Source organism: Pseudophryne corroboree, chromosome 4 (assembly GCF_028390025.1).
Source record: "Pseudophryne corroboree isolate aPseCor3 chromosome 4, aPseCor3.hap2, whole genome shotgun sequence".
NCBI classification, from domain to species: domain Eukaryota; kingdom Metazoa; phylum Chordata; class Amphibia; order Anura; family Myobatrachidae; genus Pseudophryne; species Pseudophryne corroboree.
Window position 1 is genome coordinate 761,801,130 of NC_086447.1, and position 18,417 is coordinate 761,819,546.

At 38.9% G+C, this 18,417-nt stretch overlaps 1 protein-coding gene across 1 annotated transcript in view; it reads right to left on the reverse strand.

Annotated features, from left to right (window-relative positions):
* EFEMP1 (EGF containing fibulin extracellular matrix protein 1) overlaps positions 1 to 18,417 on the reverse strand; it is a 193,193-nt gene that overhangs the window by 20,514 nt on the left and 154,262 nt on the right. The window contains exon 9 of the mRNA XM_063918200.1: positions 12,700 to 12,826. Within this exon, the coding sequence (XP_063774270.1) occupies positions 12,700 to 12,826 (127 nt within the window). The remainder of the gene's footprint in view (positions 1 to 12,699; positions 12,827 to 18,417) is intronic.

Sequence of the window (18,417 nt, forward strand, 5' to 3'; positions counted from 1 at the left end):
TGTGGTGAATTTAAGCTGTTTTATGGAGATGATCAGGAGCATGCAAAAGGTGAGGCAGACATCTTGGGCGCCAGTTTGCTAAGGTTAATAAAAAGATTGAAGAATCAAAGCAGGAGATTATAGTTCAGAAAGAACACAAATTAGATAGAGATCAACAGGACTATGCAAGGGGAGAAATTCATAATTTCAACAGGACTCATAGGAATAGTAGTAGATCCAGTGACCCTTGGGTCCCCTATAATAGGAACAAGAAAAATGTTAAATTCCAAGAGCAGGGTAGAAATTATGGTCAAAACAAAAAACTGCAACAAACGAGCGCCTAATCATCAAAATAAAAAGTGAAAACCAATACGTGTTTCATAGAATTAAATAATCACAATTTTATGTTCCCGATAGTCTGCGCTTGCCGGAATACTATGTGTAGTATTGTGGTGATAGCATAGAAAAAGAACAAACGGCTGCGCTGAATATCAGGAACGAAACATAATGTACAGAGAGCCAACGTAAAAAATAACAATGTTTATTAATAAAACATATAAAAAGATTAATTATCAAATAACCGGTGAATAATATATATAAATATATATAAGAACAATCACTAGACGTGAACTAGTGGTATATTGTAATAACTCAGCTTATTGGGGTGAAAAGTTCCGTGATTCACTTGTTAGATAGTTGATAAATACCAGGTGTGTTGGTAGGATCCTAATGAATTAAAAGTCCCTCAGTTGAAATTGATATTCAATACCTTTCCAAAATGGGCTGGTAAGAGCCGAGCGTCCTCGGCTTCAATGTCCTGCAATGCCCATATACGCTGTGCAGCGGAAAGGAATGGACCGTCTCTCTCACAACCCGGTCGTGGCGGCGTGTGCGCTGAAGCCGCTGATGTCGGATGCTGTAGACGGAGGGTGCAGCGGGGACCAAGGAACACCTGGAAGATTTCACCTGAGCTGAGTGTGGATAGGGGCGGGTCCTGACGCGTTTCGTCACGTTCACGTGACTTTCTCAAAGGTAGATACCTGCCTCCTAGGTCATCCGGTATTTAAAGGCTGAGTTGATTAGTGTGGACAGGTGAATGTCATCAGCAATGTTAAAAGCAATAAAAATGCATAAAACGAAGGCTCTCATGTACTAACACATAACATTATATATAGTTGGCAGAAATGACTAGAGAAAGATACATTTATAATAGACTTATTGGTGTCAGAGAAAGGTGTAAATTTAATGTGGTTATACTTTATATTGTAGTAAATAGTAAGCCATTGCAGATCATGGTTTCAGTTCAGGTGTCATGACAGGTGTATTGATTCACCACAAATTAGATCACCTAATAGCTTCACCTATAATGAGTAGCAGACATTTAACACAAGGTTCACTGGACAAATGTTATTATCCGTGTATATACTAGTGGTGCCGTTTTAGGTTAAGAGAAGTTTAATCAAAGGGAAAAAAAAGTATATCTATTTATATAAATCACCTCTGCATAAAAAATCGGACCAAGAGGGAAAACTTTTTAAATGTTGGTATAGACATGATTCGAACTCTAGGATTCAAAACTAATGCTGGTCTGTCCTCTAACCTGATGCGCCACTGAGTCTGATGATTATATAGAGGACAGACTGAGAGATAAACACAGTAATTAGCTTGTTTCAATATATTGTAACAAGGGTAAGAGTAGTCTAACAAATGGATATCTCATATAGAAGGACATATTCCTAATTCTATAGATGAATCTGATTAGTGATTAGAACATCCTTTGTATGCAACATCATTATTAGATATAGTAAAAATATCTTCTTTGTTGTGTTATGATAAAACTAAAAAATAAAAGATAAATAAAACAAAAACAAAAAAAGGAAAAAATATATAAACATATAAACAAAAAATGGGGAAAAAAGAAGAACAGTCCTACATATGATGATGATAATGTATTGCAGATGGACTTCCTTCATCAACCTCTAGATATTTCAGGGAATCATCACCAGTCAGATGATACCAAAGTGTGTATTCATAATACAGATGTTTTATTTCATGTAAATATGCACTATAGGGTTGGGAAAGTGGGGAGGGGGGGAGATAGTTTCTATACTTGGAATTATTGGACAATCTGCACAGATGTTACTCAGATGTAATATAAGGAGAGTCGGAATAGAAATGAATTTTCATGAAAGATCAAATTCTATACTTTCATTGAGCCCTTCCGGTGTAAGTGTTCTTAATTTATGTATCCAATAATTTTCCCTAAGACATAGTTTTCTATATCTATCTCCCCCCCGTATTGTGGGTTTAATGATCTCTATACCCACTAGTTGGATGTCATCCGGATCTTTATGATGCTTTTCTAAAAAGTGTCTGGAGACACTATGAAATATTAGGCCCTTTTGGATGTTACGTCTATGCTCAAGAAACCTCGTCCTGAGTTTACGAGTTGTTCTACCTACATACATTAAATTACATTTACAAACCAATATATAAATCACAAAGGAACTATTGCAATTGATATGAGAACATATCTCAAATTCAGATGAATCTGAGGCACCAAAGCTTTTTGTATTATTCTGAATATATGAACATGTGATACATTTTTTAGCACCACATTTGAAACACCCTACTATTTTCGGGAGCCACTGTATATTGCCAGCTGATGTTGAACTCTCATTAGTGAGTCTTCTATCAACAAAGAGGCTTGGAGCTAGTTGTTGTTGTAAATTATTTGATTTTCTAAATATCACTGAGGGGGTATCTTTAAGTTCAGATCGAAGGATCTTATCTGTAAGGAGAATAGAGTGATTATTGTAGATGATGTTTCTAATCTTAGAAGAAGCACAGTTGAACTGTGACATGAAATGTGGCTGGTCTTGTGCAAATTTACATATGTGGGTTTTTGTTTTCAGAAGATCCCTTCTATCTAAAGCATCCGTTCTCTCCCGTGCTGTTTCAATCAATCTTGCTGGATAGCCACGATTATAGAAGGATTTAGATAATTCATCCGCTTGTAATTGAAAGTCCACTCTATTGCTGCAATTACGTTTTATGCGTCTAAATTGTCCATAAGGGACATTGTTCAACCATGATTTGTGGTGTGAACTACTATAATGGATAAAGTTTAAAGTGTCTACCTCCTTGCGAAATGTTTTTGTGGATATTTTGCCCTCAATAATATCAAGTGAAATATCCAAAAAAGTGATGGATGATTGGTGCGCAGTACCAGTGAAAATTAAATTATAACTGTTGTTATTCAAAGAAGTGATGAGATCAGAAGATGAGGATATGTCACCATCAAGGATAAAAAACATGTCATCTATGTAACGGCCATAGTAGACGAGGTCCGTGCCGCAGCTCCGTCCCCACACATGCTCCTCCTCGAAGGCACCCATGTATAGGTTAGCGAAGCTCGGCGCGAACCTCGTCCCCATGGCCGTCCCAAGTATCTGTAAATAATATTCCTTATTAAATACAAAAGAATTGTGAGATAATATAAAATTGATTGAGTCCAGTATGAATTTTTGTAACTCTGAATCAATCGTACTAGTTTTAGAGAGAGATTCTGCTATCGTAGATAGACCTCTCTTATGCGGAATATTAGAGTATAATGCCTGCACATCGCAGGTCATAAAGAAATAGGAGCTTTTCCAATTAATGTTTGAAATATCATTTAGAAAACATGTAGTATCCCTGATGTGAGAGCGTAAAGAGGAGGCGAGTGGCTGTAAAAAATAATCAACAAAGTGTGATAAATTAGAAGTGAGGGACCCAACACCAGAAATAATTGGCCGACCAGGGGGTGCAGTGAGGGATTTGTGAATTTTGGGTAAATGATAATAAGTGGGAGTGACAGGGTGTGTGGGAATCAGATATCTAGATTCTTCCTTGGATATGGTGCCTTTATCCAAGGCATCTTTAACTATAATAGTTAGTGATCTATGAAAATCATGTGCAGGATTGGATGATAATTTAACATATGTATTCCTATCATTAAGTTGTCTGAAAGCTTCTGTCAGATAATCCTCAGTGTTTTGAATGACAATGCCTCCTCCCTTGTCTGCCGACTTAATGACAAGGGAGGGATCATTGGCAAGTTTTTGTAAAGCCAATCTCTCCTGAACTGTTAGATTATGTCTATATTTGAATCTTTTTGATTCTTTCTTACATAGACTATTAAAGTCATCCAATGTTTTCTTGTAGAATATATCAATGGCTGGGCTCCTATAATGTAGTGGGTAGAATTGCGATTTATTTCTAAATTTAAGATTACGTTCATTGGTACGACTTTGATTATAGATCTGTACCCCAGAATCTACAGTATTGTTTTCAAGAAGTAGGGATTCCAGCATATCTATGCCTACTCTATCTTGATCATCTAACAGAATCAGTGTGCCATCAAGTTTACGTTTAGTCAAATTCTTAGTTGCAAAGTACCTTTTGCGTGCTAAAGTGCGTGTATAGGTATTGAGTTCCACAAATAAATAAAAAAATGTAGGTGGTTTAGAAGGGGCAAATTTTAGAAAATCAAATAATTTACAACAACAACTAGCTCCAAGCCTCTTTGTTGATAGAAGACTCACTAATGAGAGTTCAACATCAGCTGGCAATATACAGTGGCTCCCGAAAATAGTAGGGTGTTTCAAATGTGGTGCTAAAAAATGTATCACATGTTCATATATTCAGAATAATACAAAAAGCTTTGGTGCCTCAGATTCATCTGAATTTGAGATATGTTCTCATATCAATTGCAATAGTTCCTTTGTGATTTATATATTGGTTTGTAAATGTAATTTAATGTATGTAGGTAGAACAACTCGTAAACTCAGGACGAGGTTTCTTGAGCATAGACGTAACATCCAAAAGGGCCTAATATTTCATAGTGTCTCCAGACATTTTTTAGAAAAGCATCATAAAGATCCGGATGACATCCAACTAGTGGGTATAGAGATCATTAAACCCACAATACGGGGGGGAGATAGATATAGAAAACTATGTCTTAGGGAAAATTATTGGATACATAAATTAAGAACACTTACACCGGAAGGGCTCAATGAAAGTATAGAATTTGATCTTTCATGAAAATTCATTTCTATTCCGACTCTCCTTATATTACATCTGAGTAACATCTGTGCAGATTGTCCAATAATTCCAAGTATAGAAACTATCTCCCCCCCTCCCCCCTTTCCCAACCCTATAGTGCATATTTACATGAAATAAAACATCTGTATTATGAATACACACTTTGGTATCATCTGACTGGTGATGATTCCCTGAAATATCTAGAGGTTGATGAAGGAAGTCCATCTGCAATACATTATCATCATCATATGTAGGACTGTTCTTCTTTTTTCCCCATTTTTTGTTTATATGTTTATATATTTTTTCCTTTTTTTGTTTTTGTTTTATTTATCTTTTATTTTTTAGTTTTATCATAACACAACAAAGAAGATATTTTTACTATATCTAATAACGATGTTGCATACAAAGGATGTTCTAATCACTAATCAGATTCATCTATAGAATTAGGAATATGTCCTTCTATATGAGATATCCATTTGTTAGACTACTCTTACCCTTGTTACAATATATTGAAACAAGCTAATTACTGTGTTTATCTCTCAGTCTGTCCTCTATATAATCATCAGACTCAGTGGCGCATCAGGTTAGAGGACAGACCAGCATTAGTTTTGAATCCTAGAGTTCGAATCATGTCTATACCAACATTTAAAAAGTTTTCCCTCTTGGTCCGATTTTTTATGCAGAGGTGATTTATATAAATAGATATACTTTTTTTTCCCTTTGATTAAACTTCTCTTAACCTAAAACGGCACCACTAGTATATACACGGATAATAACATTTGTCCAGTGAACCTTGTGTTAAATGTCTGCTACTCATTTTAGGTGAAGCTATTAGGTGATCTAATTTGTGGTGAATCAATACACCTGTCATGACACCTGAACTGAAACCATGATCTGCAATGGCTTACTATTTACTACAATATAAAGTATAACCACATTAAATTTACACCTTTCTCTGACACCAATAAGTCTATTATAAATGTATCTTTCTCTAGTCATTTCTGCCAACTATATATAATGTTATGTGTTAGTACATGAGAGCCTTCGTTTTATGCATTTTTATTGCTTTTAACATTGCTGATGACATTCACCTGTCCACACTAATCAACTCAGCCTTTAAATACCGGATGACCTAGGAGGCAGGTATCTACCTTTGAGAAAGTCACGTGAACGTGACGAAACGCGTCAGGACCCGCCCCTATCCACACTCAGCTCAGGTGAAATCTTCCAGGTGTTCCTTGGTCCCCGCTGCACCCTCCGTCTACAGCATCCGACATCAGCGGCTTCAGCGCACACGCCGCCACGACCGGGTTGTGAGAGAGATGGTCCATTCCTTTCCGCTGCACAGCGTATATGGGCATTGCAGGACATTGAAGCCGAGGACGCTCGGCTCTTACCAGCCCATTTTGGAAAGGTATTGAATATCAATTTCAACTGAGGGACTTTTAATTCATTAGGATCCTACCAACACACCTGGTATTTATCAACTATCTAACAAGTGAATCACGGAACTTTTCACCCCAATAAGCTGAGTTATTACAATATACCACTAGTTCACGTCTAGTGATTGTTCTTATATATATTTATATATATTATTCACCGGTTATTTGATAATTAATCTTTTTATATGTTTTATTAATAAACATTGTTATTTTTTACGTTGGCTCTCTGTACATTATGTTTCGTTCCTGATATTCAGCGCAGCCGTTTGTTCTTTTTCTAGAAACTATGGTCTAAAGAGCAATAGAAAGACACCTCAATATGATACCAATCAAGGCTCAAATAGGAAAAGAAATTATAGCTCTAATGATCAAGGTTACACAGGGGTAACGCATCGGAATAGATATGAGTCCCTTGCTGACTATAATTCTCCCAATTATGAACAAAGTATGATGGGAAGAAATGTCAAACAAAATAGGAGACATTTAGAAGTTGAGGAAGACTTTGAAACTTCCCCCGGAGGTCAGTCTTTTTTAGGATCACGTTCCCCCAACAAGAGGCACAGAGAAACTCCAAAAGGATCACAAAAACGAGGAAGGATAAGAGACGACGAGGAGTCAGAGGAGGGAGGAGAAACAAGAACAAAAAATCCATGTGTCAGATGAGTGGTGAGGGTAAAGGAATATTTAATCTCTCTTCTAAAGAGCTCACAATTGATGAGAAAAAACTATTGGAGAGGGGTTTGAATTTCTCACCAGTGACAAAACCAAATCTGTTCAATTTATTCATTGATTTAAATCGCTTTGTAAGGACTCTCTGCCGTAAGCGGTATTTTGCACTCAAAACTTTGAAACAAAATAAAATTGATGGTATGCCCATAATTCTAGACAAGGAAGATTTGGAAACCATCAATATTTTAGAATCATTAGCAAAGGAATCTGGGCAGGAAGCGGACATTCAAATAAGTCAGGTTAAACTCTACGATCAAAATCTTTTAAAAAATAAATCGTATTTTTATCCACTATAAGACAAGGGACCATATGTGGAGAGTTTCTACAAAGCGACATTAGAGAATTTTAGAACCATGTGTGAAAAGGCAGATGAGAAATGTTATAGGGATAACCTCACTTTAGGAGAAAGGAAAGCGATCAAATGTTTATATGCTGATAAAGACATTGTAATAAAACCAGTGGATAAGGGCGGTGGGATTGTCATTCTGAATACAGTGGACTATGTGAAGGAATCATATAGGCAGCTAAGTGATGAAAGATTTTATAAAAAGCTAACAGGCAATCCCACCGCCCTTTTCCAAACAAAATTAAAACATCTGCTAGATGATGGAGTACAATAAGGAGCTATTTCCAAAGAGACCATGCACTTTTTATTTTGCACTCACCCTGTCACTTCTACATTTTATTATTTGCCCAAAATCCACAAATCAATAGTCACGCCCCCTAGGAGACCTATTATTTTGGGAGTGGGTTCCCTCACTAACAATCTTTCATTTTTTGTTGATCACTATTTACAAGGACATGTGGGAAAGCTTAAATCATATATTAAGGATACAAAGAGTTTTCTAAATATGATAAGCAAAGTTACATGGAAGCCAGGATATCACCTGGTAACATATGACGTAGAGTCATTATAATCAAATATCCCGCGTGAATTAGGAATTAAAGCTATTGAGCACTATCTGAAAAATGACAAAAGTATAACAGAAACACTGGTTTTATATTAGAATCAATTAGATTTATACTTACCCACAATTATTTCACATTTGATTCTTCTATTTATTCACAAACACGAGGGACTGCCATGGGGACCAGATTCGCCCTGAGTTTCGTGAACCTTTACATGGGGCTCCTTGAGGAGCAACATGTGTGTGTGTATGTGTGTGGGGGTGGGTGGACCTGGGGAGAGCCTGGTCCTCTATGGGAGATATCTTGATGATTTATTCCTTATTTGGGATGGAGAATTATCTTCACTGCATGATTTCACTGAGAGTTTAAATAAGATTTTATTTGGTTTAAAGTTCACCTGTTCATTTAGCACTGTCACTATTAATTTTCTTGATATCACACTCACGATAAACGATAATCATTTAGTTACAGGAACATATGTCAAACCAGTTGACCAAAGTAGGTACCTAAATTTTAAGAGTTCCCATCTAATGGGTTGGAAAAATAATATTCTGAAGAGTCAATTGGTTAGACTCAAATGAAATTGTTCTACAGATGATATATTCAGACAGCAAGCGAGAAATATGTTAACTTCTTTTGAAAAACAAGGTTATCCTAAAGACCTACTACAAATAGCACTTGTGGAGGTAGAAAAGATAGAGAGAAGTAAACTTTAGGAGTCTGGACAAGATCCAAGTGCTTCGAACCAAAAGAAGAGAGATGGAAATTTGAAATCAGCCTACTTTGTAACTCAATATAACAGTCATGCTAGGGAAATCAAAAAGTTCATAAGGAAGAATACCACCATACTATGTATGGATGATATTCTAAAAGGAGAGGTGAACCCTGAGGGACAGGTGGTTTTCAGAAAATCAGAGAATTTAAAATCAAGGCTGGTACACAGTCACTTTGTGAACCCCGTTTCTGTAAATATGTGTAGAAAAACCTGGTTACCAGATAAACCAGTTGGATTCCTCAAATGTGGGAGGTCTGAGTGTACCACTTGTATGTATTCCCCTAGAAAAAGCACACATTTTTGTTCATACAATATTGGGGAAACATTTCAAATTAAGAAATTTCTGAATTGCAAATTGACGTTTGTAATTTATTTGATTACATGTGGCTGTGGAAAGCAGTACGTGGGTCATACAATTCGTACCCTCCATGTGTACGGTTCTCTGAACATAGAAGAAACATTCTGAAGGGTTTGAAATTACATCCTCTCTCTTATCACATTTCCAGTTGTCAGAAACAAAATATGACGAATGTGACGATGAAGGCAATAGAACAAGTAGGCATAACAAAACGGGGAGGAGATAGGTTTAGGCAATTGTGTAAAAGAGAAGAATATTGGATATATGTATTAGGAACCCTTACCCCTGGGGGGCTTAATGACACAGTAGAATTGAATAATGTTTAAGATTTATATGCTTCCAAAAAATATCTAAGTTAATATGTGGAGAACTTTCACCCATCCCCATGCCAAATCAGTATTGATTTTTCAGTGGGTGTTTCCCTTTTGTATTTTGCTTTCATCTATCTCTTCTCCTGCCCCTTCTCATTTCCTTTTCTGTCTCTCTCTCTTTATATCTCTCTCTCCCTATTTGCTCTCCATTCTTCTTTGTCTTGATGAGAATGTGCTGACCTAGCCGTGGAACCAAAGAATTTTCCAGGACCACTATTTGGGTCCACATACTCCTATGTAGAGATGGTGTTAATATGGGTTCATTGGTCTAGCTAGACATTTGATTGTTTAGAAGTAAGACCGTCTAGTAGAAAAATGAATGAATTGATGATTTATGTCTGTATTATTAATGAAATAAATGGATATGTCCATTCCCCCATATATGTAAAGACTAAGATGTCAATTTGGAGGGTTGCTGACACCTTATAGTAATGTTCATTTATATAAGAATATCTTTTGGTAAATGAGGATAGGAACGATACACCTGACTGGCCACTATATATACATGTGTGCATGAGTATATGTACATATTTTAAGGTTTGCATGTATTTCATGCTCATATGTGTTTAGATTTATGTATATATGTATTTAACAATATTATGTTTTCATTTGTTTAATTTTATTATTTTAATTGTGGATCTAACTTTGTCCCTGTGCTAAAATGATATGTGTAAAGATTGCATACAGTATTATCTATAAATAATAAGTGTTAATTGTTGATTGCTATGGACCGCAATCCAGAAACTATGTGGAACGCACAGTTAATATCTAAGAATAAAAAGAAAGTAATACTCTATTATTAGAACGAGCTGTGGAGAGCGGTCATATGACGTAAAGGCATCAGAGAAAGCATCAGTGCACATGCGCGTGTGGTCCGACTCAAGACGAGTCTTGGAGAGCAGACACAATGCGCCTATGCAAGCGGGAAAGGTCCACTATTTAAACGAGAGCACGGAGACATGGTTATATCGTCTCTGAGGAAGCCGCTGACGTGTTAAGAGGTGGAGAAACGCGTAAGCGTCTTTTATGTGTTCAGTACCGGTACTATTTTCTACGGCACACTCACCATCTACAAGCCCTAAATTGGACACTCCGGATATGGCACCAATAATGTGTTGAAGGCACCAGGAGCCGGGAGAAGTTTCCATATGCTCTTTTGGGAGTCTGGCTAATGAAACAGGTGATATAAAAGCCGTTTGTGCTCCATTGCTATTAACATTCTATAAAATCATTATATTACAAGAACTTAATCAACTAATTTATCTACATCAATCTAACATTCAGTTGGACTAAGCAATTGCATAATATCAGTGCACTGAAAACATTACTAAAACAGCTGACCAAAATTGCACGAGGTCTATAAGCATCAGGACTAATGAACTAACTGTGCTTGATCATCAATTAGTAGATGTTGCTAAATCTATCAGTTTAAATGTGTGCGCTTGTGCATGATTATATGTGTGCATACAGTTTGTGATTTAATGATTGGCCGGTACCTGTGAACTAAGTTTTTAATTGTGTAATTAATAAAATATACACGTATCTTTAGAAGCGCTGTTGTTTGTGTTTGGACTGGGTAATTGTTTTACTTCTCCCCTGGGCTTGTGTCTAACCTTAACCCCCCCTACCCCCGGGCCCTAACCATAACAGCCCCCCACCCCCATACTTACCTTTTGGATGTCGGCGGTTGGTGACCCAGTGCAGGGATTCCGAATAGTGTCGGGATTCCGTCATCAGTCACATGATCGCCGGCATCCCTAGTGCCGGGATGCTAACTGCATCCCTATTAGCGACATCATCACAAGAATCCTACTGTATATGCTTATTGGACTGTACCACTGTCTCTTGCACTCTGTACCCTCTGAGACACTTCATATAGTTAGATAGAAATCTCATAGTCCTTATGCAGGATTAAGTAGCTCGGTGGGTGGGGTGTTCGGCTGGGATGCAGCAGGTTGTGGGTTTGAGTCCTGGGTGTGAGAGTATATTAAAATGTGTTATTTAATGAGGGGTATTGTGGCTGAATGATGTCAAGCTCTTGGTTTGAGTGCATGAATGTGGTATAAATAAAATTTGTGTCCAAATCCATTTTCTTGCAATGTTCTACAAATATGTGTTTGTAATATAAAAATGTGTATGTGTATATGTGGGAAGGGCTTTCTCTGGGATCAATTTTGTCATGCCCCATCCACGCGAGGCATGCGCCTTATGTCCCTATTGGAAAAAATAAGGGGGGGGGGGTGTTTGCCAATACTCTTTCTGGCACAGGGTACCAAAAAGTCTAGTTATGTCTTTGTTAAATTTAGAGTATAAATTCCTTAGATGACATTAGGCATTCACACCTATGGGTGACATTTCCCTTAGCTTTGCTGTGGTCCAAACCCAGAAATGATCGCATAAGGGCTCTTACTGGAGTCATTGTCCCAGCTACTGTCCTTTCATAAATTCAAGGGATATAAGAGTCAATATTGCCAGTATTTGTGGCAATGAGAAATCTTAATTATCGGGGGCACACCAGGTTTAATATAAAGATAACTGGGTTCAGTTCTCAGATAACCGAACCTTACCGAACTTCACGTCCCGAGCCCGAAAGTGGGGTGGCGATTCCATTGCTGTCTTGTGCTGCTCAGTCCAGTGTAGTGTCTTATGCTACATCAGTCCAGTCAACTGCATCCCTATTAGCGACATCATCACGAGAATCCTACTGTATATGCTTATTGGACTTTACCACTGTCTCTTGCACTCTGTAGATAGGGTTCCTAAACTTTGTTTGTCTTGCACAGACTATACCAGCCTTATTAGGGCACCCTGTTCGCTAGCCCCAGGCTTTGTGTTTAATACAGAGAATTGTGAGATAATACAGAGAATCGCAGGTCCGTATGGAGGGGAGGGATCTAAAATAATGGCAATGTGTAATTTTAGCCCCAACCCTTCTCCAAAGATCCCCATTTTTGCTGCCCTATCTTTAGGTCATTAGGCCCCACCTCCGTTGTGAGGAGGAGAGGAGAAATATAAAGCTGGCAAGAATAATTTTACATGCAATGTACATACTTATCTGACATACGAACGTAGGGGTCCTGGCAAGGGTTTGCTGGGTAACATCGGAATCCACCATAATAATTCCAACACATGGCTTCATCTCCACAATCATGAGTGTTGCTTTCACATTCATTTATGTCTATAAATATATTAAATGGGGAAAAAACAACATTTGTTCTATTAGGATATTCATTTTGCTTTATACATTCAATATAATTTACAAAAAATGGTTGCAATATCTGTTATTGACGGTGTCGAAAATCCTCAATCATTGGCCATATAATCCAACCTATTTGTTTTAAATGTAACAAATGTTGCTCCTAACAATATGCTGGCACCATCTGCTGCAGGAGCTTTAATTTTTGATGAAGCTAATCAGTGTGAAATTACAACCTACAGTACTTCCCAGGGCATTATGTCCATATGCCCAACAGCCTCCACAACCAAGTGTACCCTCTGAGACACTTCATATAGTTAGATAGTTAGAAATCTCATAGTCCTTATGCAGGATTAAGTGGCTCGGTGGGTGGGGTGTTTGGCTGGGATGCAGCAGGTTGTGGGTTTGAGTCCTGGGTGTGGGAGTATATTAAAATGTGTTATTTAATGAGGGGTATTGTGGCTGAATGGCGTCAAGCTCTCAGTTTGAGTGCATGAATGTGGTATAAATAGGATTTGTGTCCAAATCCATTTTCTTGCAATTTTCTATAAATATGTGTGTATATATATATATATATATATATATATATATATATATAATGTGTATGTGTATATGTGGGAAGGGCTTTCTCTGGAATCAATTTTGTCATGCCCCATCCACGCGAGGCATGCACCTTATGTCCCTATTGGAAAAAATAAGGGTGGGGGGGGGTGTTTGCCAATACTCTTTCAGGCACAGGGTACCAAAAAGTCTAGTTATGGCTCTGCTAAATTTAGAGTATAAATTCCTTAGATGACATTAGGCATTCACACCTATGGGTGACATTTCCCTTAGGTGTGCTGTGGTCCGAACCCAGAAATGATCGCATAAGGGCTCTTACTGGAGTCATTGTCCCAGCTACTGTCCTTTCATAAATTCAAGGGATATAAGAGTAAATATTGCCAGTATTTGTGGCAATGAGAAATCTTAATTATCGGGGGCACACCAGGTTTAATATAAAGATAAGTGGGTTCGGTTCTCAGATAACCGAACCCTACCGAACTTCACGTCCCAAGCCCGGATCCGAGCCCGGCTTAAGACTTCCTGCCTGGCTCGGAAACCAGAACGAGGCAAAACGTCATCAACCCGCTGTTGGATTCTCACGGGTTTTGGATTCCATATAAGAAGCCGCGTGTCGCCGCCATTTTCACTCCGGAATTGGAGAGTGTAGCGAGAGGACATGTCTCCATCCACAGTGTCTCTGCGGGAAAGTGGGGTGGGGAATGCATTGCTGTCTTGTGCTGCTCAGTCCAGTGTAGTGTCTTATGCTGCATCAGTCCAGTCACAGTGGTGGTGTCCTCTGCTGCCATATGTCCAGTGTAGCTGTAAAGTCCAGGGCAGTGGTGCTGTGTTGTCCTGCATCAGTACAGGGGTAGTGTCTTGTGCAGCATCAGTCCAGTCACAGTGGTGGTGTCCTCTGCTGCCATATGTCCATTGCTGCTATATAAGTCCAGTCCATTGCTGTGGTGCTGTGTTGTCCTGCATCAGTCCAGTGGTGGTGTCCCTGTGCTGCTGTATAAGTCCAGTAATACTGCCGTATATGTCCAGTGATACTGCCGTATATGTCCAGTGGTAATGCCGTATAAATCCAGTCCAGTGGTACTGCCGTATATATCCAGTGAAACTGTCTTATATGTCCAGTGGTACTGCTGTATAATTCCAGTGTTACTGCCATATATGTCCAGTGATACAGCCATATAATTCCAGTGGTACTGCCGTATATATCCAGTGGTACTGCCGTATAAATCCAGTGGTACTGCTGTAAAAATCCAGTCCAGTTATACACATATAAGTCCACTGATACTGCTGTATGAATCCAGTGATACTGCTGTATATGTCCAGTGGCACTGCTGTATAAATCCAGTGATACTGCCATATACTGTATGTCCAGTGGTACTGCCATATAATTCCAGTGATACTGCCTTATAAATCCAGTCCAGTGATACTGCCGTTTATGTCCAGTGATACTGCCGTATATGTCCAGTGGTACTGCCGTGTAAATCCAGTGATACTGCGATATATGTTCAGTGGTACTGCCATATAAATCCAGTGATACTGCCGCATATGTCCAGTGATACTGCCATATATGTCAAGTGGTACTGCCGTATAAATCCAGTGGTACTGCTGTATAAATCTAGTCCAGTGATACTGCCATATAAGTACAGTGATACTGCTGTATATGTCCAGTGGTACTGCCATATAAATCCATTGATACTGCCATTTATGTCCAGTGGTACTGCTGTATAATTCCAGTGATACTGCCGCATGTGTCCAGTGGTACTGTCTTGTAAATCTAGTGGTACTGCCATATAAATCCAGTCCAGAGATACTGCCGTATAAGTCCAGTGATACTGCTGTATATGTCAAGTAGTACTGCCATATAAATCCAGTGACAGTGCTGTATATGTCCAGTGGTACTGCCATATAATTCCAGTGATACTGCCTTATATGTCCAGTGGTACTACCGTATAAATCCAGTGATACTGCTGTATATGTCCAGTGATACTGCCATATAAGTCCAGTGGTACTGCCGTATAAATTCAGTGAAACTGCCGTATATGTCCAGTGGTACTGCTATATAATTCCAGTGATACTGCCGTATATGTCCAGTGTTACTGCCATATAAATCCAGTGATACTGCCGTATATGTCCAGTGGTATTGCTGTATAAATCCAGTGGCACTGCCATATAAATCCAGTCCACTGATACTGCCGTATAAGTCCAGTGATACTGCCGTATATGTCCAGTGGTACTGCCATATAAATCCAGTGATACTGCTGTATATGTCCAGTGGTACTGCCGTATATATGTCCAGTGGTACAGCTGTATAAATCCAGTGATATTGCCGTATATGTCCAGTGGTACTGCCGTATAAATATAGTCCAGTGATACCGCCATATATGTTCAGTGGTACTGCCGTATATGTCCAGTGGTACTACCGTATACATCCAGTGGTACTGCCGTATAAATCCAGTTCAGTGATACTTTCATATAAATCCAGTGATACTGCCGTATATGTCCACTGGTACTGCCGTATAATAAATCCAGTGATAATGCTGTATATGTCCAGTGGTACTGCCATGTAATTCCAGTGATACTGCCATATATGTCCAGAGGTACTGCCGTATAAATCCAGTGATATTGCCGTATATGTCAAGTCGTACTGCTGATAATTCCAGTGTTACTGCTGTATATATCCAGTAGTAGTGCCATATAAATCCAGTGTTACTGCCATATAAATCCAGTGGTACTGCCATATAAATCCAGTCAAGTGATACTGCAGTATAAGTCCAGTGATACTGCCATATATGTCCAGTGGTACTGCCATATAAATCCAGTAATACTGCCATATATGTCCAGTGGTACTGCCGTATAAATCCAGTGGTACTCTCATATAAATCCAGTTCAGTGATACAACCATATAAGTCCAGTGCTACTGCCATATATGTCTAGTGGTACTGCCGTATAAATCCAGAGATACTGCTGTATACAGTATGTCCAGTGGTACTGCCATATAAATCCAGTGATACTGCTGTATATGTCCAGTGATACTGCCATATATGTCCAGTGAAACTGCTGTATAAGTTCAGTGATACTGCTATATATGCCCAGTGGTACTGCCGTATAAATTCAGTGATACTGCTGTATATGTCCAGTCGTACTGCCGTATAATTCCAGTGATACTGCTATATATGTTGAGTGGTACTGCCATATATATCCAGTGATATTGCTGTATATGTCCAGTGGTACTGCATATAATTCCAGTGATACTGCCGTATATGTCCAGTGGTACTGCCGTATAATTCCAGTGATACTGCCATATATGTTGAGTGGTACTGCCATATATATCCAGTGATACTGCCGTATATGTCCAGGAGTACTGCCATATAATTCCAGTGATACTGCCGTATATGTCCAGTGATACTACCGTATACGTCCAGTGATACTTCCATATAAATCCAGTGGTACTGCCGTATAAATCCAGTGATACTGCTGTATATGTCCAGTGATACTGCTGTATACATCTAGTGGTACTGCCATATAAATCCAGTGATACTGCCGTATATGTCCAGTGGTACTGCCATATAATTCCAGTGATACTGCCGTATATACCAAGTGATACTGCCGTATAATTTCAGTGGTACTGCCATATAAATCCAGTCCAGTGATACTACCGTATAAGTCCAGTGATACTACCGTATATGTCCAGTGATACTGCCGTATGTGTCCAGTGGTACTGCCATATAAATCCAGTGATACTGCTGTATATATCCAGTGGTACTGCCATATAATTCCAGTGATACTGCCATATATGTCCAGTGGTACTGCCGTATAAATCCAGTGATACTGCCGTATATGTCCAGTGGTACTGCCGTATAAATCCAGTGATACTGCTGTATATATCCAGTGGTACTGCCATATAATTCCAGTGATACTGCCATATATGTCCAGTGGTTCTGCCGTATAAATCCAGTGATACTGCCGTATATGTCCAATGGTACTGCCGTATAAATCCAGTGATACTGCCATATATGTCCAGTGGTACTGGCATAAAAATCCATTCCAGTGATACTGCCATATAAGTCCAGTGATACTGCCGTATATGTCCAGTGGTACTGCCGTATAATTCCAGTGATACTGCCGTATATGTTGAGTGGTACTGCCGTATAATTCCAGTGATACTGCCATATATGTTGAGTGGTACTGCCGTATATGTCCAGTGAAACTGCTGTATAAGTCCAGTGATACTGCCGTATATGTCCAGTGGTACTGCCATATAAATCCAGTGATACTGCCGTATATGCCAAGTGATACTGCCGTATAAATTCAGTGGTACTGCCATATAAATCCAGTCCAGTGATACTACCCTATAAGTCCAGTGATACTGCCATATGTGTCCAGTGGTACTGCCGTATAAATCCAGTGATACTGCTGTATATATCCAGTGGTACTGCCATATAATTCCAGTGATACTGCCATATATGTCCAGTGGTACTGCCGTATAAATCCAGTGATACTGCCGTATATGTCCAGTGGTATTGCCGTATAAATCCAGTGATACTGCCGTATATGTCCAGTGGTACTGGCGTAAAAATCCATTCCAGTGATACTGCCGTATAAGTCCAGTGTTACTGCCGTATATGTCCAGTGGTACTGCCGTATAAATCCAGTGATACTGCTGTATATGTCCAGTGGTACTGCCGCATAAATCCAGTTCAGTGATACTGCGTTTTAAGTCTAGGGATACTGTTGTATATGTCCAGTGGTACTGCCGTATAAATCCAGTGATACTGCCGTATATGTCCAGTGGTACTGCTGTATAAATCCAGTGGTACTGCCGTATATGTCCAGTGGTACTGGCGTAAAAATCCATTCCAGTGATACTGCCGTATAAGTCCAGTGTTACTGCCGTATATGTCCAGTGGTACTGCCGTATAAATCCAGTGATACTGCTGTATATGTCCAGTGGTACTGCCGCATAAATCCAGTTCAGTGATACTGCGTTTTAAGTCTAGGGATACTGCTGTATATGT